Source organism: Scyliorhinus canicula, chromosome 19 (genome assembly GCF_902713615.1).
Source record: "Scyliorhinus canicula chromosome 19, sScyCan1.1, whole genome shotgun sequence".
NCBI classification, from domain to species: Eukaryota; Metazoa; Chordata; class Chondrichthyes; order Carcharhiniformes; family Scyliorhinidae; genus Scyliorhinus; species Scyliorhinus canicula.
Genome location: NC_052164.1, coordinates 77,546,580 through 77,571,357, shown reverse-complemented (window position 1 = coordinate 77,571,357; position 24,778 = coordinate 77,546,580). Strand labels below are relative to the sequence as shown.

The 24,778-nt window shown below is 44.3% G+C and overlaps 1 protein-coding gene across 3 annotated transcripts in view; it reads right to left on the bottom strand.

The window, feature by feature from the left end:
- The window catches only part of LOC119953843 (sialic acid-binding Ig-like lectin 13), a 55,053-nt gene extending 30,717 nt beyond the window's left edge, over positions 1-24,336 (bottom strand). For all 3 annotated transcript variants that reach the window (XM_038778404.1, XM_038778405.1, XM_038778406.1), the window contains exons 1-5: positions 24,141-24,336; positions 23,284-23,628; positions 18,048-18,350; positions 14,808-15,128; positions 13,675-13,776 (exon numbers count right to left, since the gene is read on the bottom strand). In XM_038778404.1, coding sequence (XP_038634332.1) covers positions 13,675-13,776; positions 14,808-15,128; positions 18,048-18,350; positions 23,284-23,628; positions 24,141-24,189 — 1,120 coding nt within the window. In that variant the 5' untranslated portion in view covers positions 24,190-24,336. The remainder of the gene's footprint in view (positions 1-13,674; positions 13,777-14,807; positions 15,129-18,047; positions 18,351-23,283; positions 23,629-24,140) is intronic.
- Between the last annotated feature and the right edge of the window lie 442 nt (positions 24,337-24,778).

Below are 24,778 nucleotides of genomic sequence, written 5' to 3'. Positions count from 1 at the left end.
TTTCAGAATTTCAGATTACCAAAGTGACGTAAATTAACCATTAACAGGAAGGCGGGCACAATTGTTCTGAAAACATTAGAGACAGCAACAGTACAGGAAGGGTAAGGGAGGAGCCATATATTGATTTGTGTTGTTCAGACAGAGAGCGATGTGTTCCTTTCAGTGTTAAGTAGAATGGAAATATGGTATGTGTATGTAGATGTGTTTAAAAGTGCTAGCGTAGCTCTACCAGAACACAGCATCTCTCTCCCATCTTAAATGGTGGCAGCAACATAGCAGAAACAAATGTGTGTGAAAGAAGAAAATAATATAAATATTAAGATCTCCACTATTAAAAAACATAGGTCAACAAAGTAGCTCAGAATCCTGATTCTGTCAATATCTACTAGTTGGTGCAGATCACTCTTAGAAAACACAGAAATATAACCCAAAAATAAATTATCTATTTGCAAAGAACTTGCTCAATTCATCCACGAGAAATAGAAACTATTAGATTTAAATCAGCTGAACTGGTTTGAGCAGGCACAGCTCGAAATGTCACCACAGTCTTTCCTACAATCTGATTTTGAGATCTACAACAGGATTTACTATTTTATGTGAATGAAAATATTACGGGTTAACTGAGTGTAGCATTGTTTTTCATTCACATACAAAATCTTGACATCAATTTAGTTATTGATCAGACTCCCAACAATATTATCCAAGACTTGATCTACAGAAACCTATTCATACATAATTAAGACAGTTCCAGTTTAAGCACTGCCTAATTAGTGAAGATGAACTGAACTAAATATGTCTAATTAGTGGAGATGAACTAAACTAAATATGCATCGAAACAGGAACAGAAAATCTATTTCACGTTTCACAAACTTTGCATCAGTTGAACCCTTTTAGCATTTAGTTGCTCGAAAAACGTGAAAGGAATATTATTTCAGATCTATTATATTCAGTCAGTTCACCAACTGGTGAACTAGTATTGCATGAAATTCCTTTTCAATTGTATGGACATGTGTTGGTGTCTGAATGTTAAGTCTGTGAAACTAAGTTATTTCACCAGAAGGGAACAGCATGCTCTGTAATACAGTTGCAGTAATATTTTGCAGCTATTTTGAGGTCAAGAATTAATCAACTATATTAGTAGTTCAAATGGAACATTATTTGATCAATAACTTTGGTTAATATGAGCCCCTTTTAACTTGCTTTTTTGTGGAATTTTACATCTCTGCCCAAATCTTAATATTTGCTAAAGAAAAGCTTAATTTTCATTAGATTTTCATCCCTCCATCAGCTGTATTTCAATAGATAACACTTTTACGTCTAGGTCAGAAGGTTACACTTTGGAAGTTGAATGCAACAGCTTAGGCTGACACGCAGTGCAGTGCCGAGGGCGTGCTACGCCAAGGTATGCTGCTTTGTTGGGGGTGCCATTTTTTTAATGTGCTGTTAAGCAGTGGCTCCAGCTCTCAGGTGGATCAAAAGGATTCCACACCACAATTTCAAAGAAGAGAATGGGAGTCACTCCAGCATCCTCGTTAATATTCCTCCATCATTTCTTCAGCATCACAAAAACATATTTTCCGGTCGTTTTTACTTTCTTGCGGGTAAATAGGCCTCCTACTACAGCGACTGCACTTCAAAATACACTTTATTAGTTATTAATCAGACTGTGACATCCGGTGGTTTAGAAAAGCACCGTCTAAATGCAAATCTTTCTTTTTATTTTTCTCTCTGGCTGTGAGGCTTTCGCAGTTCTTGGTTGGTTACTTTGAAACCAATTTTAATCATGGAACATGCCAGAAAATTCTTGTGATAAGAGATACCAATGGTCATGTAAAAATATAGACAGACACAGCGGTAGGATTCTCCGCCTCCTGAGTTCGCTGGCGGTGGAATTCTCTGTTCCCGCGGCTTTCAATTGGAATTTCCATTGAAGCCACCGCACGCCGCTAGGAAACTTACAGGCAGGGTTCCACTGTCAGCGAGACCAGAGAATCAGAGAATGGGCAGCATGGTAGCATTGTGGATAGCACAATGGCTTAACAGCTCCAGGGTCCCAGGTTCGATTCCGGCTTGGGTCACTGTCTGTGCGGAGTCTGCACATCCTCCCCGTGTGTGCGTGGGTTTCCTCTGGGTGCTCCGGTTTCCTCCCACAGTCCAAAGATGTGCAGGTTAGGTGGATTGGCCATGATAAATTGCCCTTAGTGTCCAAAATTGCCCTTAGTGTTAGGTGGTGTTACTGGGTTATTGGGATTGGGGGAGGTGTTGACCTTGGGTAGGGTGATCTTTCCGAGAGCCGGTGCAGACTCGATGGGCCGAATGGCCTCCTTCTGCACTGTAAATTCTCTGATCTATGATCCTGCTGCCAGCTAACGGCGACGCTAATCATTAGTTATTAAGCTTGCCTGTTTCAGTTTGTATGTCGTACATATCAATTCATCTGATGCTGAAAAATGATCAGCACACCCCATTTCAATGGATTTACAGTCTGCATCTCTTTTGTCTGATCATAGGTCCCACTCCAATCATTTCCCTGATGTAAACATCTTCATGTGCTTCAAAACACTTAAATAGAAAAGTCGGTTTATGTGTAGTTTAAAATATTAAGCTTGATAGATCACGGAGGGTGAGAGGTCTGTGGATTTCTACTGTGGTGAAGGTAAATCTAACCTTGTACTGTGCCCTGCTTCGCTTACAAAGGCTGTTGTAAACCACGTTTCCGAAAATTATAGACCTGTTGCTCGAAGCGTCAAAAGCTTTAGAGATGCAAGAGCAAAGCTACTGACCTTTCCAGTCTTTGCAGAATTTATTTTCAGTGGTTTCATGTAACTGTTCATTGCAAAGAAGCACAAAGGTAGCCGAATGTATGATAGGCGCTAGTTTAGTGAGTGCTATTTGTCGTTGCTGTGTTTCACTGTGTGCAACGCCACAAGTTTTCAAAAGCAACGCTGTTAAAAAAAAAGCATTGGGACTAAAAAAATAGATTTCAGGAACTATTTGCAATTTAACATGCTACAAATAATGCCTCACTAATTATGAATGGGCTTTGAGTCTCAACGTTTGCAAACATACGGATTAGGAACAGGAGCAGGCCATTTGGTCCTTCGAGCCTGCCCCGCCATTCAATAAGATCTTGGCTGACCCAATTTTAATCTCAAGTTCACATTGCTGTCTCCCCAGATAACATAAAAGTTTGCATCACTGGATCTGCTGTTGTGGGATGTTTCAAAATCCTAAAATCAATAAGTTACAGTGTATTACTTGTTTATTATGAAGTGGCTCTTCCAAATTCTAACGCGTATTACATCACGTGATTCACGTCTTTTCAGAATATTATATAAATGCCTTAGATAGCAGATCTTGGACCTGAACACTGTGCATTGTTATGTACGGAGTTTTAATTCCTAGTTGAGGAGTCATTGTGGCAGGAATTCATTGTGGTTTGAGTGCAAATTGAATGGCGTTGCGTTGGCTGCTAATTATCCAACCTATTCAATACATGAGTGGGCTATGCAATAACTTCTGTTTGCCACTCCTCCTTGAGGCAGCTTGATTTCTCACCCAATTTGTTTCTTTAAAAAATGTCTCATTGAGAAACAGGTCAAATATGTCATCCACTGGACTTCACTTAATGAAAGATTTAAGCACACAACAGAGCAACCCAGGAGGCTGAAGGAGGGAGTGCAAGGACAGCCTGTAACTCCTCAAGTACAGCAGGATTTGGGAGATTTGAGTATCTCAGCAGAGCGTAATGACACCAGAGAGATCATATTCAAAATTAATTTGAATTTTGGGGCAGAGGTCCAGAGAGCCAAAGATTCCACATTTCAAAATTGCAGAAAATGATTTCCAAGTTGAGTCAGTAGGTCAGGAAGGAATCTGGTCCACTAAATTGGAAAGTTCCATTGAGATCCAGAACTAATACAATAACTCCTCTGACTTCTCTTGAAGGAGGTACAAGGTTTTATGAAATAAGTTTCTATTCCCTTTTGAGGCAAGAGTGCAGTGAGCAAGCAGTGAATGAAAGCACAAAAAAAAACATGCGAACGGATATGATTTGCATATTATATTGTGAGCTGTTAAAAATTAATATTCCCCAAGTATATTCCAAGCAACCTTTTGTGTGTTGCACATCCAGGCTGGTGACAGGTTAGCATGAATACAGTTCTTTCACATCCATTTATTGTTCGTTGATGTAACTCAGGCACAATTTCCCCTGACCTTGGCCTTGTTTTTGTACATGGAAAGCACGAGGATACCCAGAAATTACTGTTAAAACAACTTCCTCCAACTTGAAATGTTTATAGTGCAGAATTAACACGAACAGCTCCTAGTTTGAGTCAAGCTACGATAAATAACACTGATAGCTGTTCAGGAACTCTGCAAAATAGGCACCAGTGTAACATTGTCGCTCACCAATGGAATTACACAAAACCCCTTCACTGAAAGTTTCCATTTTCTTTGAAAAATGTTTTTTTATTGCAGGGTGAGTCTGTTACAAAGGGAAAGAAATCACCATTTAAAATTAATTCATATCAAGAATATCCGAATGACTCTTCTTGACATTAATTGAGGTAAAATTGATTCATGTCAATGAGGAACAATTAACTATAATTTTTATCCTAATTTATTACCTTTACTGGGGAAAAGCTAAATTCCTGAATTAGTAAAGACATAAAGCTACTGGTGTGGGAAATTTTTGGAGTTGTTGCAGGGCAGCCTGTCGATGGTATATACACTGCAATCACGGTCGATAGTGTAGGGGACGGATGTTTGATAGTAGATGGGCTGCCAATCAAGCAGGTTACTTTGGTCAGTAGGCACAGAATACCCAACCCCTTATCTGTTCTGGAAGCCATGGCAATTACTTGGTCTAACTGTGCTCAGTATGGTGACGTCCTAGGTTACTGATGGTGGGAGAGGTGATGGTGGTAAAGGCTTTGATTGTCATGGGGATGTGGGGAGACCGATAGGCTCTCTTTTTGAAGACAGTCATTGCCTGGTACTTTTGTGGCCTGAATGTCATGTAGCACAAGTAAGTCTGAATGTTGTCCAGGACTTGCTCTGCAAGGAGTATAAACCACATCAATATCTGACCAATTCCAAATCAAACTTTATGATCATAGGACTCTGTCCTGAGCAAGTCCTGCAGCGATGTCCTTGGATGGAGATGCTTGGCCTGCAATAACCACAACCATATTACCTTGTGACAGATAGGATTCCAGTCACCCAAGAGTTTTCTCCTGATACAGATTGACTTCACTTTTACATGACATATTCGGGCAAATATCTTGGGCTGGATTCTCCGATTCTCAGGCTTTGTCCTGACACCGGCATGGGAATGGTGGCCTTTTACGACCGAAAATTCAGCACCAAACGGCCACCGATCCTTCGTCTGGTAGGAGGTGAGCAGGAAGGCAGTGTCGAGCCCCCAGCTCTAGCTGCCAATACGGCCTGGAGAATTGCTCGGTTAATAGCGGCACATGTGCACGAGGTGGCCTGCAGTGGCCAAGCCGTGCCATATGGCGCCGGCCCCGTGCGGACCCGGCCTGCAAAATTGTGGCCCCCCCCCTTTGGCAGGCTGCAAAATCGTGCCCCCCTGCCCACTGATTGGCTCTCCCCCGACTGTGGCGCAACTGGACTGAGTCCGCAGTCCCAACCCTGAGTTCCCGTCAGGTAATACCATGAGAGACCGATGCCGTCATGAATTCGGCCGGTCGGGGGCGGAGCATCGGGGGGTGGGCCTCAGGCACAATATGGCGTGCGATGTACTCTTAGAGTATGCTACTTTGGAGGGGGCAGTGCATCGCGAAAGAAGCGGCGCCCCCGATTTCGCCGGATCAGGGATTCTCCGGTCGATCACTGAACCCGATTGCGGCGTAGGCGACCGGAGAATCCCATCCCATGATTTCCAGGACACTCACTCTAACCACAATCCGAGAATTTAGATCGCAAGCCCATGTTTGGACCCAGGCAGTAATAAGATATGAAGTCAAATTGAGCGTGATCTACTGGTCGCGTCCCGCCAGAACCGGGGCGTGACGCGGGCCAGTAGATTCTGGGAGGGGATTCCCGACGGCTGTTACGCCTTGCTGGATTTAACGTGGGGCAGGATTCTCCCCTACCTGGCGGGGCGGGGGGTCCCAGCGGGACGGAGTGGCATGAACCACTCCGGAGTCGGGCTGCCCCAAAGGTGCAGAATCCTCTGCACCTTCAGGGGCTAGGCCCGCCCCAGAGTGGTTTGCACCCCGCCGGCCGGTGGGAAAGGAGGTTGGCACCATGCCAACTGGCGCCAAAGGGCCTCCGCCGGCCGGCGCGAGTTGGCGCATGCGCGGGAGTGCCAGCTTGTGCTGCGGTCATCCCTGCGCATGAGCAGAGGGCTTCGCTTCCGCACCGGGAATGTGACAGAATCCTATCTGTCACAAGGAAATATGGTTGTGGTTATTGCAGGCCAAGCATCTCCATCCAAGGACATCGCTGGTACAGCCTCCAGCGCGGAAGGATAGAGTGCCCCCACGGCACAGGTCTGCCCTTGGATCGGTGGGCCCCAATCGTGGGCCAGGCCACCGTGGGGGCACCTCCCGGGGCCAGATCCCTCTGCACCCACCCAAGAACCCCAGAGGCCGCCCGTGCCGCCAGGTCCCGCCGATAAGGGACCTACTCCAATTTACGCCGGCGGGACTGGCAAAAAACAGGCGGGACTTCGGCCCATCACGGGCCAGAGAATCCGGACAGCCCTGGCGCCCATTGAGTCGTGCCAGACCCCGCCATTCTCGGAGGCGAGCGGTGAGACTCACGCCGGGCCGGTTTTGGGGGGCCAGGGAATTAGGCAGACGGCGGGCGCGGGATTCACGCCGACCCCTGGCGATTCTCTGACCCGGTGGGGGGTCGGAGAATCCCGTGCCAGATCTTGTCAGATGTTGTGATCTAAGTCTCGCACCGCTAAGTAAGTTTAAGAACCCCTTAATCGTACTCCCGACAGATCTAAGGGCCACTCGACATCTACCAGCCTCGCTGAGATGACCCCAGCTCGGCTCCGTTCAGTACTACTCCCACAAACGGGGACCAGGTGGGATGGTCCTGGTCTCCCAGATGATCAGAGGCCCCTGGGTGGTAAGCCCCCAGACAGGGTGGCAAACTTGCACTATTGGTGCCCCCTGTTTCAACTGGGTGCCAGCCTGGCACTGCCATAGTGCCCAGGTGACACTGCCACGTTAGGGGGGGGTTCTAGGGATTGCGTTAGGAAGGGGGCGGTCAAGAGTGTGCGCCATTTAAAAATGGCACCCTGATCTCTTCCTGCATCAAGGGAGATCCGCTCACCAGAGTTCCACAGTGCAGGAAATTATGCTGAGTGTGACCTCATGGGACATTCCCCGTCGGGGCACTCAAAAAGAGTACTGTTTGATCATGGGGTAGTTCCCAGTGCTACAAATGCCGGGAACTACCCCACCAATCCTGCCAAAGCTGACTCTTTTTCTTAAAGTTAGATCGCGCCCTCGCGAGTGCAGAGATATTAAAGCTGCAGTGTACAGGTAACATCACATAATGGCAAACAGAGGTCTTATAAGATGGGAATTTTGTTTCAGTTGCTGTAATGTTCACGCATCTGTGCCATCAGACACTAAACTCTGCTTGCAGATCCTCCTAGCTCAGTGACGTCCATAAAAGCTCACTGATCCGTGCCATCAAATATTCCCAAAGTCTGTGCCATTACACAATCCATGCCCTCCATCATCAAAAATGCCCAAGTCTCTGCTCTCAGACATTTTCAGCTCTGTAACATCCACAACCATTCATTGCACTGTGTCATCAAATATTCTCAGTTTTATGCCCTCAAATATTCACAATGTCCTTCCAGCACAAATCACATTTTTTCCAACATCATTTCACGACATCAGCTCTGGAGTATGAAAACCATTGAACACACGTAGTCAAAGGTGCAGCCTGAACAAAAAAGTGCAAATACTCAACCGGTGAACAGTTAATACCACAAGATTTCCATCGCTGTTTCACTTGGAGCTGATGACTCAATCTCTATAGGTAACTCACCCTGACCAACACCCAACTCATTTTCGGTAAATGTGAGTCACAAATCCTTCACCGTTAGCAATATTTTTAATAACCTGTTGACTGCACATTATACCGAGAGCATGTTACATAGCACAAGCTAAAAAAGGGTAGAAATGAACACATGAGCTCTTGTCGAGTTGAGGTAGTTATTCTTACTAATGCAATCTCCAGTTAGTGTTGGTGTTCTCCACCACTTAACAGAGATAAGCCTAGACATTGAAATGAGTGGATAAATGCTTAGTACATTTGAGTGACATGTATTTTGTCTACTGTTTTCACTGGCAATATACCAATTAAAGTACAAAAGTGTAATACTTTTGTTAAGGCAGTGGACAAAAGAATGCCATACATATGTGTTGAAGTGCTCAAGTGTACTAATTGCCAATCAACTTGGTGTTGAGATACTTAAGTACTTTGGTGTCATTTTGGGCTGTTGTGCATTTTTGAGAAAGTCATGGGTATTACATGTAGAAAAGGCCTGAAGACAGGATGAGAAATAGCAAGAATTAGTGGTCAGGTGACATCACACTTTGGTTACAAAAATCTTGAAATTGCAGGAGAAAGGAAACGCAGAGGAAGGTAAGGCATTCCACATTTCTGAGGTTTTGAGGTGCTAAGTTTTGCTTCCGATACACTGTCAGTGCTGGCTGAGAACAGAGAGTATATGTAGGACAGTGCATTTGGATCTCAAGAGGATCAGGAAACTTGAATTTGGCACCAATAACACAACAAAATGAACAATCGCAACAAAATGGAAAGTTAAATAATTTCTGATGTGGAGCAAAAGTTCCAGCAACATCGCTGAAGCAAGGGCGGGATTTTCCAACTCTTCACATTGCCGGGAACCTCTGGTGTCGCAAAAGGTGACCTGACCTGTGGCTGATGCCCCAGGGGTGGGATTTGTGAGCCACGTAAAACGTTGCAGACATCCATGGGACTGGAAGGACCCATTGGCAGCCAATGGTGAGTTGCGTCCTCCACCAAAAAACTGGGCTGTGCGACAGGGGTATGGTGAGGGGAACTACCCTAAGTCTTCAATTCCACTACAGGGATTTAATGATCAGTGAGACGGATAAAACTGCTTTTTACACAGGATCATTTGTCTCATTGTATCACTGCTCTTCTGCTTTCTCCCCATATTATTTACTTTTTCAAGTAATAATACAATTTATTTTTTTTAAAGGATTTATGCGTTCTCTTCCAACAATGGTTCATGGAAGTGAAAGCCACACTGGAAGCAGTCGCTTTGCAAATATTTTTTCCCTGAAAACTCCCCCCTCATTCCTTTCGTGTTTATCTTCAACTCCGTCGTCTCAGTGCTGCCTCGATGAGCAGGTGAGACAATGGGCCATGACGTCCAATCACTCCAAAGTTGGACTGCGGGGGTACCCCAAAGGTATGCTGGTGGACCCTTCTCGGATATTCGCAGCTGAGGGTTTGTGTGGCAAATGCCCAGAAGTGTAAACCTCCGCTCGGCAAATGCTCAGCACTGGGAACCAAGCTAAAATTAGATTTAAATTGCAAACTTTGGATGATTTGAGAGGGTTATACTAATAGTTGGGGGTTGGTTTAACTCAGTTGGCTGGAATAATAATAATAATCTTTATTAGTGTCACAAATAGGCTTACATTAACACTGCAGTGACATTAACCTAAAGTTTAGCTCACTGGGCTAAATCGCTGGCTTTTAAAGCAGACCAAGCAGGCCAGCAGCACGGTTCAATTCCCGTGCCGGACTGTGGCGACTAAGGGCTTTTCACAGTAACTTCATTGAAGCCTACTCGTGACAATAAAGTGATTTTCATTTATTATTGGGGCAGCAGGGTAGCATGGTGGTTAGCATAAATGCTTCACAGCTCCAGGGTCCCAGGTTCGATTCCCGGCTGGGTCACTGTCTGTGTGGAGTCTGCACGTCCTCCCCCTGTGTGCGTGGGTTTCCTCCGGGTGCTCCGGTTTCCTCCCACAGTCCAAAGATGTGCGGGTTAGGTGGATTGGCCATGTTAAATTGCCCGTAGTGTCCTAATAAAAGTAAGGTTAAGGGGGGGGTTGTTGGGTTACGGGTATAGGGCGGATACGTGGGTTTGAGTAGGGTGATCATGGCTCGGCACAACATTGAGGGCTGAAGGGCCTGTTCTGAGCTGTGCTGTTCTATGCTCTATGCTCTATTACTGGGAACAGTAAGGGCCGCACGGTAGCATTGTGGACAGCATAATTGCTTCACAGCTCCAGGGTCCCAGGTTCGATTCCGGCTTGGGTCACTGTCTGTGCGGAGTCTGCACATCCTCCCCGTGTGTGCGTGGGTTCCTCCGGGTGCTCCGGTTTCCTCCCACAGTCCAAAGATGTGCAGGTTAGGTGGATTGGCCATGATAAATTGCCCTTAGTATCCAAAATTGCCCTTAGTGTTGGGTGAGGTTACTGGGTTTTGGGGACAGGGTGGAGGTGTTGACCTTGGGTAGGGTGCTCTTTCCAGGAGCTGGTGCAGACTCGATGGGCCGAATGGCCTCCTTCTGCACTGTAAATTCTATGATCTATGATAAGCCCCTAGTCGCCACACTCCAGCACCTGTTCAGGTACACAGAGGGAGAATTCAGAATTTCAAATTCATCTAACAAGCACGTCTTTCAGGACTTGTGGAAGGAGACCAAAGTGCCCGGAGGATAGCAAAGGCAGTCACGGGGAGAACGTGCAGACTCTCCACAGACAGTGACCCAAGCCGGGAATTGAACCCAGGTTCCTGGTGCTGTGACACAACAGTGCTAACCACTGTGCTACCGTTTGTGATGCAGATAGAGGCCAACAGCGCAAGTTCAGTTTCCGTACCGGTGGAGGTTATTCATGAAGGCTCCACTTTCTCAACCCTCGTGTTGTGATCCTTAGGTTAAATCACCACCAGTCAGCCCTCCCCCTCAAAGGAGAAAGCAGCCCATAGTCATCTGTGAATATGTCGACTACTTAACTGACCAATAATTTCGCCAAAAAATTAGAAGAATTAAAACCTTATTTAACCATTGTAAACACCAAGACTGACTGCACACAGGGACCCTCCCCATACACCAGGGAACTTCCCCCCTACCACCCACACCTCTGACCTCCAAGGGGAATCTCCCCACCCCTATTCACTCTGACTCTCCTGTACTTTGATGTTAGGACATGGAACTGTCTGGATCTCACCCGGCCTGATTTGAAAGGTCAGTATAGACTGGTTGTAGGAATAATCCCATAAGCAATTGGGCAAGCAGCAGCAATCTGACACTGACTCCCACTCCAAGGAGTTGTCACCCAATCTCAGAACAACCTTAATCATCTCAGGTTTAGTCAAAAAGCACCATCTTCTTAAGTCACCTCATAACAGTAACTCCTCAGTCCATATAATATTCCCGTGAATCCAGGTTGCATCTTTTCCAACATTTGCTTCCACAAACACTCTCCTCTAATGGCAGCTCAAATCTACACACAACACTCTAACATCAATAAAACTGACAAGTTCACCATTATTCTTTTTTTTTAATGGGCTGAATATTCCGGCCCTTCTCACTAGTGAGATCTTCCAGCCCCGCTGATGGTGATCCCAGTGGTGGGTTGCCTAGCAGCAAAGCGCAGGAGCTAGAAATTCCACTGACAGTGTCAGGACAGGAAGATCCAGCCAGCGACCAATGGCGAGCCACCTCCATGGCCGGATAAGATGCCACAGGAGAGCAAGGAAGATGTTTACAGTTCTTAGGCCTTACCTGTTTATTTCATTAGGGTTTATCTGCACAACCTGTTTTCTCAGCTCCAAAAATCAAAAATATTCCCATAACCATCTCCAGTTTTTAGTTAAAAAATGCATTAACTTAATGTTTCCACATTGAATTGCAACCTATTTATGTTCCAATCCTGTTGACCCTATCTTCTGCAATATTTCATAATTATGACCGCAATTTTCAATTTCGCATGACCAACTACTTTTGCCATTCTTTCCCCAAATTCTGGAAACAAAGTACTATTATTAACAAACTAATACAAATCTCTATCAAATACCAGTCATCAAAGGATGTCCAAAAAACATCCTTTTATCATGACTTTGTTCTTCAATGATTTTTGGAGCTGATTACACAAGCCACGGCCCTTTATTGTGAAGTTGACAGCTTAGCCATTGTGTTTCGAAAACGCATATAACCTGCATCCTTTGCAATTTATCTCTGTTCTTAAGGGATAAGCTGGTTCAAGCAGAACCTGCCCTTTAGAAATCTGTGCCAACTGACCCTGGCCCTCCTCTTAGTAATTTTATCCTGTTATAGATTCTAGTTTGCTAATATATGCAACATTAAATTTCAGCTTTATCTTCATTTGGATGAAGTTATATTGATTTTGTCACTACACCCCCCCCCCAACCACCCCCCCCCACCCCCAACCACCCCCAACCACCCCCAACCACCCCCCCCCACCCCCAACCACCCCCCCCCACCCACCCCCCCCCCCACCCACCCACCCCCCCCCAACCACCCACCCCCCCCCAACCACCCCAACCACCCCCCCCCACCCACCCCCACCCCCCCCCCCCCCAACCACCCCCCCCCCCACCCACCCAAAGTCACCTGGCACAATTTTCTTGCCCAAGGAGTTTGTAAAATTGGCAAAGTATTTAAAGCCACTTTTGCAGCTTCCATCAAGACCATAAGACGTAGGAGCAGAATTAGGCCATTTGGCACAATTGAGTCTGCTCCACCACTCAATTACTATTAATGTTTCTCATCCCCATTCTCCTGCCTTCTCCCTATAACCCCTGAGCCCCTCATTAATAAAGAACCTATCTATCTCTGTCTTAAAGACACTCACTGATTTGGCCTCCACAACCTTCTGCGGCAATTAATTCCACAGATTCACCAACCTCTGGCTGAAGAGATTCCTCCTCATCTCAGTTTTAAAGGATCGTCCCTTCAGTCTGAGGCTGTGCCCTCAGGTTCTAGGTTTTCCTACTCGTGGAAACATCCTCTCCACATTCACTCTACCAAGGCCTCTCAGTATCCTGTAAGTTTCAATAAGATCCCCTCTCATCCTAAACTCTAATCAGTACAGACCCAGAGTCCTCAACTGCTCCTTATATAACAAGTTCTCACGATATATGAACCTTTGATTTGTTTGGCTTTAGTTTCAATGCAATACTGTTTATAGTTGAATCTTGGGAGAGTATTACTGAGATAGAAATAACCTTTTCCCTCCTGTTTCATAGTCCAACCATGTATTTCCCAGCCAGGAGTAAATAGGAAATATTGGTTTCATAATTGCTGCAAGATAATATGATAGTTTAGTCTTTATCCACAATGCAATTTATCACCTAATTTGCTGCTATCGTAAATCAACACATTGGCATAAAATCAAGAACACAAGTGATGAAATTCAGAATGCGTAAAATGGTCTTCTGGAAAGCCCTAGCATAGTGTGAGCAACCTACAAACCAGTGAGAGACTGGGACGTGAAAACTAACCTGACAAGAACATTTACAAGCACATTATTGCAAAGGACTAAAATCACACAGGCTAGTGAAAAACCACATCATTTTACAGCTCGCTATTGATGTCAATGGCAAGGTTAACACCTATAACCAAAGCCTTATTTTAAGTTTTACCTTTCAATTGTCTCTTCCAGATCAGAGAGAAGCATATTGTTATCACACTGATGAATCCAACAACAGCAATGATTGGAACTAGAACGAAGAGCAATAGATAATCTGTGAAAGAGATAATAAATCATAATGAATGCACAATTAATGGCAAGAATCACAATACCTAAACAGAATATATTTTAAGTGCAGGGAAATTATTGAGAGGCATGAATAAATATCGTAGGAATGCCATATTTTAAATTTAACAACAGCCTAACCATTGTGTTCAGTTTTATGCCCATTATACATTTCAATTAATATATAACATTGCAGCATGTCAGTCTTCTCTTTACTGTGCCGAACATTAAAAAGCACTGTGGAAAAGCAAGCTGCTGATGTTAAGGCTAAACACATATAATGTCAAATCATGAACAAAACATGCATTAATCCATAAAAGTGGCTAAAAATTATCATATTTTGGGAATGGGATTTGTGGTGATATGCATCACTGTAAATACACAAGGGGTTAATGTAAATACATGTAGACTAGCTAGACACTAGAGGGAGCACCAGAGACATGACACACTGACATTCAACCAATAGATCATTTAGATAGGACATGACCAATGGGCATTCACGATACACACTGAGGTGACACCACCACAGGAGGGCATTACACCAACTCATATATAAAGGACACAACACACATGATCTCCCTCTTTCCAGTGGAGACAGTTAGTGAGTAGACACACAGGGTTGATTCAATATCACACCCACCACGTGGATTGTAGCAGACTGGTTAGTCAGTCTGAATAGCTGTAGAAGGATTAACAGTAGTGGCGAACCCAAGTAGGAGAAGTGTAAATAGTTTAATAAACGTGTTGAAGTTATCTCCACATCTGAACCTTCCATTGTCAAGTGCACCACATCTGAACCTTCCGTTGTCAAGTGCACCACAAGGAAGCCGCTTATGCTACGCTAAGAGCATAACAAGACAGGATGTATTGTTTTCTATATAAATCCAGTTTAAAGTATAATAAATATTGCAAGTCTACAAATTATGAGACAAAGAAATAATATACTTGATAGTTCACCTATGTTCCCATTTACTAAAAGCATTGCAATTTTTACACATGTATTATTACAAGAATATTTACCTTTCTCAACAGCGTTAATCCAAACACTAGAGTTTCCTGAGCCATAGCTGTTGTTTGCCATACACCAGTACGTTCCTCCATCTCTCAGCTGGAGATATGTAATCTTTAAATTTGAATTATTCAAACCGGATTCAATTTGTATCACCTCAGTGTCATTTTTATTGTCCTTCACCCAGTTCACAGTGGAAACTGGGTTACTATCCACACCACATTTCAGTTCCAGGAATGAGTAGGTTGCGACAGTGATGGAGTTACTGTTCAGAGGTTGGTAATTGCTACCATTGCTCAACCTGTACATTATGCTGAGATTTTGTGGTGCATCTAAAAATAGAGATAATTTATACTTAATTTTATATCAAAACTATATCAATATAATTAACACAGAGATGTGAGTTAATAAGTACCTGCGCTTGCATAGCTAATTTCTGACAGGAAAATATCCCACGGTGATTCATGACAAAAACAGAGTCAAAGGCGAAGATATTTGGAAGTGCAACAAAAAGCAGTGTCAAAAAAGATTTTTGGGATTGTCTTTAATCAAGGGTGAGAGAAATGTGGAGAGGTTTAGGTAGAGAGTTCCAGAGCTTCGGGCTTTTCAAACTGAAAGCATAGCCAGCAATGATGGGACAAAAAGAATGGGAGGACGTACAGGGTCAGAGTTGGAGAAATGTAGAGTTCTTAGAGAATTATATGGTCGAAAGAGGTGCCAATGATAGGGTGAAGCAAGGATATGGAGTCAATTGATCATGAGGATGAGAATGTTTTTAAACTGACGTAGTGATGGACCGGAAATCATTTCAGGACGGTGAGCATAGGAGTGATGCGAGAATAGACATTTGTCTGGGTTAGCATATGTATAACAGAGTTTTGGATATTCTCATGTTTATGAGGAGGTGAAAAGTGAGAAGCTGGCAGGCCAGGACAGCATTAGAATAATGGAGTCTTGAGGTAACAAAAGAATGAGGGTTTCTGTCGCAGAGGAGATGAGGCAAAGACAGGAAATGTTATCAGAATTATCAATGAATGGAGGAACCACTTGTGCAACATATACATTTGTGCATGTGCCTGTTGGACTTGAAGCACTAAGTCACTGTACTAGGGGGATCAACAAAAGTGGAAGAGGCAACTGTGAACAAGGGCATTAAAGATATAGTTGAGGATGTGATTGATCAGATCTACTGTTGCAGAAGTAGTGTGGCTAATACAGGGACAAAAGTTGGACAGTTTGAAAATGCCATTGAAAATGACTTAGATGATTTTTGTTCCATAAGGGGACACAGAAGCAAGTGGGGTTAGAAGGGGAAAGACGAGGCAAGTTGTGTGGGATACAGGGAAGTGATTAGAGTGACTTGTGGATTGAGGGAACAGGTAGGCTGCCTGAGATGACAAGACTGAGCTGGTGTCTGTGATTATGGAATGGAGTGAATATATGGAAGAAATCAAGTGAGGACAGGAGCAGAAAACTCAGAGGAGTAAGGGCACCAAAACAGAAAATACTGGACAATCTCAGCAGGTCTGACAGCATCTGTGCAGAGAAAAGGGAGCGAACGTTTCGAGTCTGGATGATTTTTGTCAAAGGAGTAAGGGCAAGGTGGATTAATATGACGAGGATTGAATGATGACGAGGAGATATTCATTGCAAATGTTGAAGAAGGAAAGGAGTGGAGCTTTGGAGGGTGGTAGATTGGGAAGGTTTTAAAGAAGATGTATGAGAGTAGAACAAAATGATAGAACAAAAGGTGCTAGAGACGTGAGTGAACCGGCCAGAGTGGGATTGGTGATAAGGACCACACTGTCATGTTATGCAAGGGGCAAGGTATTATCCAAATTTCCATCAGGGCCATTAGGTAAATGCAATGTGGACAATATGGCCATGGAGAGAAAGGGTCTTGTTCACAATTAATAATACATTTTGGAGGAAGTTGTGGAGAGGGGCTGTGGAGAGGGACAATGGTAATTGATCTGTTGGAAGAGTTGAAAAGTCAATCGAGGAAGAGTGAGCAGGACAGGAAAAAGGTTGTGCGCATTAGCCCTCAAAAAGGTTCATGGGTGAGAAGACAGACAAACAGAACAGGACATAGCAATTGGGTTTGTTGTTCATTCAGAGGCAATCATGGGTCTTGATAAGCCCCACCGAGATGATTGAAAGGCAAGGGGGGCAGCTATGGGTTTGTCTCAGAAGGAGTGAAGCCTGGGTGAGCATGAGGCTTGAGGAATGGTGAATGGGGTTTGGATGAATAAAGTCTCCAAGAGGAGAGAAATGAAAGCAGCAATGACCGAATATCAGGAAGGGTGGGAGACAGGTGAAAAGGACCCGGAAGAGGTAAAGGAAAGAAAGATAAAAGAGAGATAGAAATAATGGGACCAGGTCTCGCATAGCAGAGAAGTGCACCAAGGACTGACAATACCTAGTGGACCAATGATTGATCATGGCCAAGCCCATCCCCCTGATGATACCACTGGGGTATGGGGGCTGCCAGTTGACAGGAGACACCCTGAATGAGCTCCCATATCACCAGAGGCACTCTGAGCATTTATAGGACACCTTGAGTCCTAGGTAGTCATCAGTGTGAACAGCCAGGAGCCTATAAGGAGCATCAGACGGGTGCATTTAAACATCACAGACAGCAGCAATGGCGGTGTGAGCCAGGCCACCCTGATCCCGAAAGGGACACCCAGATCCACGGACTTGACACCGAAATGTTCCCCGCTACAACACAATGTCCACCCTCCCCAACAAGCACAACAATTTCTGAGAATTCTTTTAGCCACATGCTCCCCCTCAACAGCCACGGTGCCCAGACCCTGCTTGTAAATACGTCCGCTAATTTGCGCTTCCACGTAACCTTCACCTAAGAGGGGTATTTCATAAAGGGTGCCACCCGCTAATGAGATTTAAATCATGCAAATAACAGCTTTGCATGGACCCGCCGGCGCAAGGCATAAACTTCAATAACACTGCCAATGGGAGATTGGAGCATAGCGTGGGAATTGGTGCCAGACGCAAATCGCACATTTTCCACCCGATCGCAATTCTCGCTGCCAGCCGTGGGAAGCAGAGAATTAAGGCCCCTATGTTCATATGAAATTCAGGTTAGATAGGCATTCAACAGATACATATACCCTGGTTGTAAACAGCAAATTGGGAGGAAAGAATAAGAGGGAGTCCAAAATTAACATAAGAAATAGCATTACAGAGAATGCTACAAAGTAGTTAAAATGTTAAAGATCCACACTCACACATAACATGTAGTTTGATCTCAGTTGCCACTAGCTGCCTGAAAGTCACATGGTTTATCTGACATGTGCAGATAATTCCATGGTCAGCTGTATTAGGAATGATCTCAAGCTGGCTGCTGGTGACAGATGTGCCATTCACTGTTCTCTTTGAGGTTGGTGCTGTGATGTTTGTGAAGCTGTTTGTTCCATGGCATGTCCAGGTAAAGGAGATATTCTCAGAGTACAATGCCTTGACGGAGCAGGTCAGGTGAGACTTACGTCCAGCTACCAAAGGACTATCTATCGTGGAGATTTTAGGGGGTTCTGAGAGAAAGGAGAGAACATAATTTGTTACTTTGGAAAAATTGAATCACATCACTCGTTAAAGGAATTAAGGCACAAAATACATTAAAATGACACTCACGTCCCTCTAAATCACTGTTCAATCAGGATTTTATATTGCAATTTTTAAAATAACAATTATCTGATCAAAGTACCTCACATACCATAGTTCTATGCTTTACTTTGCCTACTGGGGAACATTAATTGCACTTGAAGGTAATTTAATGATGGATTAATGGCAGCAGTAGCTTGTTTTATATGCATATATGTTGATCAGCGTATAGTGGGATTCTTCTCTGACTAACACCACGTTAATATAAGTTACTTGCAATATATCTGTCACCTTTCGTTACATTACTTCATGTTTACCTGGGGAACAGTTATTCTGTGTGCAATTCCGCAAATGTGACATTCTGTAGTTCCTCTCCAATGACATCAACAATGGACACACGCACAGGAATTCCCAAAAGCCTTTGGCAAGAGTTAGAGCCTAATACAACAGGAAGCTTATTGGAAAACTTCAGTATTCTGCCACAGGCTCCTACTCTTTAATATCACAGGGCAGAAACTACATGTAATTTGCAATTTTCTAGTGAAACACATGTTGCCTGCCATGCCCTGTTGATGTGACTTGATTTTGGAAAACTCTGGCTCTTAAGTTTTCAGCAGCCTTCAACTTTAATGACAGCACTGGAAATTCAGTAGCATTCACCTCCTGTTAGTAATTGTTTACCATAAAATAACTCTAGTCTGTATATGTATATATTATATAAAGCTGGAGCGAGTATTTTTTGATACAAGATATTTATGGATTTACTAACTATCTGCTAAATAGCTTCTTTTAATATCAACTCTGTAACACACAAATAATGATCAATTTCCTAAAGGCATGGGCCATATAGGTGGTATCAGAGGCAGTCAGGCCCATAATTTCCTTCCACTAACAGCTATGCCAGTTCTGCTTCAGGGCCATTTTTAAAAATACTGGTTCAGGATCAGTAACTGCCAATCACCTGAATGTGGCAAATTGACAATCAAGTCTCTTAATTAGCCTATTCAGGCCAGTGTGCTGTCAGGAATGTCCCAATTGACAGTGTATTTAGGCCAAATACCAACAGATGAATATACACAGGCTTCTGAAGGCATAATAGAGGTCAAACCTCTAAAATAGAGTAGTGGGGGCATGGAATGCACTGCCTGTGGTAGTAGTTGAGTCGGAAAATTTATGGACCTTCAAATGGCTATTGGATAGGTACTTGGATTAGGGTAGAATAAGGGAGTGTAGGTTAACTTCTTAAGGGCAGCACGGTAGCATTGTGGATAGCACAATTGCTTCACAGCTCCAGGGTCCCAAGTTCGATTTCGACTTGGGTCACTGTCTGTGTGGAGTCTGCACATCCTCCCCGTGACTGCGTGGGTTTCCTCCGGGTACTCCGGTTTCCTCCCACAGTCCAAAGATGTGCAGGTTGGGTGGATTGGCCATGACAAATTGTCCAAAATTCTATGATTAACCTAGGACAAAAGTTCGGCGCAACATCGTGGGCCGAAGGGCCTGTTCTGTGCTGTATTTCTCTATCTCTATCTCTAAACCCCCAATCTTTTATCTTATCACGCACCTTCCCTCTGGGTACACAAGTGGAAGATGACCAAAACTGTGGCCACTGGCCAATCTGTGATGGGGCTTCCTCTCCACAAAGACAGCCTCAAAAATGTGACGCGCTTTTACCTTTACTCATTAAGAAGGTCTTCAGAGGGCACCGTGGCCACTAAAAAAAATCAGGTCAGATATCATGACACCAATGCAATGTAGGGTCTGGGTATGAAAACACACCCGTGTCCGGTTCCTGGACCCAAACAAATATTCAGTCCATGCTGTGCAAGTTTCTGCTTTTTCACCCATGGTATCTCACATAGATTTAATAGAATTTACAGTGCAGAAGGAGTCCATTCGGCCTATCAAGTCTGCACTAGCCCTTGGAAAGAGCACCCTACTTAAACACACACCTCCGCCCCATCCCCATAACCCAGTAATCACACCTAATCGTTTTGGACACTGAGGGCAATTTATCATGGCCAATTCACCTAACCTGTACATCTTTGGACTGTGGGAGGGAATCAGAGCACCGGGAGGAAACCCACACAGACACAGGGAGAATGTGCAGACTTCGCACAGACAGTGACCCAAGCCAGGAATCGAACCTGGGAACCTGAAGTTGTGAAGCAACAGTGCTAACCACTGTGCTACCTTGCCGCCCATGCTACAATTGTTGATTGGAACATTGTGGACCCAGTGCCAATAATTTTTCATTCACTGAATTCAATATGGACTTTTACAATGCATTATAAAACACTACTAACACAGTTTACTCTCCCAAGCACTCCATGGAGCATCATTGGACAATATTTGACACACTCGACACACTCATCAGGAGCGACTAGGACCAGTGATCAAAAGCTTCACAAAGAGACATGCTTTAAGAATTGCTTAAAAACAATTATCACGCATATGTCTAATTTCAATGTAGTTTTTTGATTTTATGTCTTATTTTTGATTAAGGCTTCGAACCAAAGCATGAACCAAACTTTCCCTTTCGAGATGCTGTCTGACCTGCTGTGTATTTCCAGTGTTTTCAAACTTTTATTTGGATTGTTGATTTTATATTACTGGTCATATATTGAAGTGGGGTAATTGAAATCATTCAATATTGAATCTCATATTAAGACATACATTTACACCTTTAAAAATAGGTGAATGTAGTTTGAATATTAATGGTTTTAAAGTCAACTATGAGAACCTTTCAGACATGAAAGAGGCTATGAGGCAGCAGTGATAACCACTGTGCCGCCCGCTTTAGGTATTTAGAATACTAATTGGAACTAATGAACAAAGACTTGCAAAACTAATTAAGCATGGAATTAACACATTTAAAAGTATAACAATCCAGTAATCGTAAGAGTTATGTTTGAACAATTGTAAACTAGCTAGCTAGCCAAAATAATGCATTAAGGCAATTGTAAAGCAGACAGGGAGTTATCCCTGCTGTGAATCAGGAAGGCTACACTAAGGAGATAAGAGGACATCTGTGTAAGCTCTGTAACTTCACAGCGGGATTCTCCGCACCCCCCCCCCCCCTCCAGTACGAAGAATCCCCGGGTGGCGGCACGAATCCCGCCCCGCTACCCCAACATCAGCTGCCATATTCTCCGCGCCGGTTTTTGGGCGGGTGCGGGATTCACGCTACGCCGGTCGGGGGCCGTTGGCAGCGGCCCCCCGGCAGTTCTCCAGGCCCTGATGGGCCAAGCGGCCATCCATTTTGGCCAACCCCGCCAGCGTGGATTAGACATGGTCCAACATGGCGGGACCTGGCAGGTAAGTTAGCTGGTGCGGTCCTCGGGGGTCGTGGGGGGATGAGACCCTGGGGGGATCCTCCACAGTGGCCTGGCCTGCGATAGGGGCCCGCTCCTTCCTTCTGCACCAGCCATTGTAGGGCTCCACCATGGCCAGCACTGAGAAGACAATTCTGTGGATGCGCCAGAATACGTCGGCCGGTCTGTGCATGCGCGAGATCATACCAGCCCTTCAACGCATGCTCTAACTCGCACAGAGTCCCTTCAGCACTGGCTCTGGCCCCTCTGGCATCCACCTAGCCCCCGAAAGTGCGATTCTCTGTTGGCACTGGAGTTGTTCGCGCCAGTTTTCCAGCCGGCATGGGGACTTAGTCCCCGGACAGGAGAATCGTGCCCAGAAATGTATTTAAATTTAGAGTACCCAATTCATTTTTTCCAATTAAGTGGCAATTTAGCGTGGCCAATTCACCCACCCTGCACATCTTTGGGTTGTGGGAGCGAAACCCACGCAAACATGGGGAGAATGTGCAAACTCCACACGGACAGTGACTCACAGCCGGGATCGACCCTGGGACCTCAGCGCCATGAGGCAGCAATGTGTAACTTCTTTATTGATGTCTGTGTGAGACCTCCCGCTTTTCCATAAGCAAAACATATAACTATGTTATACAGCCTTTATATCAGGCAGACATTGTGGAGGAGCAGGGCTGTGCCTCTCAAGTATGTTTCTGAATAAAGTCTCCGTTACCTCAATTTACAGACTGGAGTGGTTTCACTCTTTTAACACAACATAGATGTAATAATGAAAAGAATCAGAGCAAAAGGAGATCATCAAGTCTGCACTAACCCTCTGAAACAAAACGCAACCTAGGCCCAATCACCTGCTAATCCTCATAACCCCACCTAACCTTTGGACACTAAGGAGCAATTTAGCATGGCCAATCCAACTAACCTGTACACCATTGGACTGTGGGAGGAAACCGGAACACCCGAAGGAAAGCCACGCAGACATGCAGAGAACTTGCAAACTCCACACAGTCACCCAAGGTCGGAATCTAACCCGGGTACCTGCCACTGAGAGACAGTATTTGCAAGTGTACCAACACCCAGCCCGCTTTAGGTATTTAGAATATTAATTGGAACTCATGAACAAAGACTTGAAAAGCTAACTGAGCATGCAGTTAACAGGTTTAAAAGGTATAAAAAGAGTTACGTTCGGACAATTGTAAAACTAACTAATATCTTGTGGTATGAATGTAATACACATTGAAAATGGAAGAGATTTGTTTTAGTGATGGCCTTCCAACTTCATCAGACTCTATAGTGGCAGGTGATCACAAACCCAGTTCAGAGAACATCATTCAAAACACCAACACCGATTTATTTGTATTCTTCTAGGTAACAACACAATTTGCTTGAACAACCTGGTCTGACATGGAGTGTGTGTATTAATAATTATTGATTGTATCAATAGTTTGGTGCAGATGTATCAATTATTAATACAGTACAGTAAATCTTGAAACTATCAATGTCTCTCTGCTTATTACAAGATAGGCAAATACTTTACCATAAATCTGTATCCGTGTTCCTTGTCCTCTTCTCTCTATTGGCGGGTAGATAAGTGGCATCTTCGCCACGCAGATATAATTAGAATCAGACTGTTCAAAAGAAACATTTTCAATTTTCAGTGAAACAACACAGTGGGTCAAACCACCCAGAGAAACATCAGGACTACAGGTCGGTTTGTTCATTTCATAGGAATAGTTGGATCCCGGAGTGTTCCTGTACCAGTTTGTATGGATCCAGTTAACATCAGTCCCATGATAAATGAATGTACAGTTTATTGTGACTGACTCTCCTCTCAGCACACTGACCAGTTGCGGCTGACTCACTTCCCCGATGATTTGGACACCTGATGGAAATAAAAAGATTTGTCATCATTTTGAGGTCAGTTGGTTATTTCTTTTCAACAGAAATTGGAAATATTAAAAACTCAATTTAAACAACCTTCCAATTGGATCTAATGGTTAAAAAAAACTTCTCAAACTTAATTCTAAAATATGTAACAGTTTGTGGCCTGGTATTCTGCAGCAATTTTTGCATTTATTTTGTAAAATCAAACGGATGTCAACATAATAATCTCGAGATTGGCCTCCAGTTCTGTGAAGTATGTCAGTGTGAATGAGCGCTGTGCAATGAATGAGCCCCATTTTACTGAAGATCGACCCAATTTTAAATAATCCCACCCGAATCACAGCGTGGATTGGCGATCAATACATCAACTCAACCGAAATAGAAATGATACAAGCCACACTCTCTCTGCAACTCGACAGTGTGAAAATGCTGAAATCGTCTAAAAAGTAGGGCATCAAATATCTCAAAGACTCTCAACCCAGCACCCGGGCAACGCACAGAGTGTCTTACCTTGAACCCCTGTTTGTAAAATCAAAAGCAGCATCAATAAGAATTGCATCTTTCAGTGTTTCTGAAACGTTCCCAAAGCTGTTTCAACTCTTTAGACTCGGGAGCGGCTGTGTGTGTTTGAGACATCAATGCGGATGCTCCGCCCGGTAATTAACCTGCATTTCACCCCGTAACCGGCAGAAACTGAAATGCCATGGCTTTCTGCTGCCGTAAGGAAGGAAGTTACGTGGGAAGCGAAGAAAGAAGGGTTTGGTAACAGTTCTGTCAGAGCCCTACGTCGACAGGGACCTTTGTGAAGGAAAATTAACGAATCCCGCCATCACCTTTCTGCTCCACAGCAGCAGATCCAGGGCACTGAACGCTGTTTGCTGCTCCAATGCCGCTTTAACACTCACAGAACAGAGAACATATGGTGCAGAAGGAGGCCATTCGGCCCATCGAGTTTGCACCGACCCACTTAAACCCTCACTTCCACCTTATCCCCGTAACCCAATAACCCCCTCCTAACCTTTTTTTTTGGACAGTAAGGGCAATGTAGCATGGCCAATCCACTTAACCTGCACGTCTTTGGACTGCGGGAGGAAACCGGAGCACCCGGAGGAAACCCACGCAGACACGGGGCAACTTGCAGACTCTGC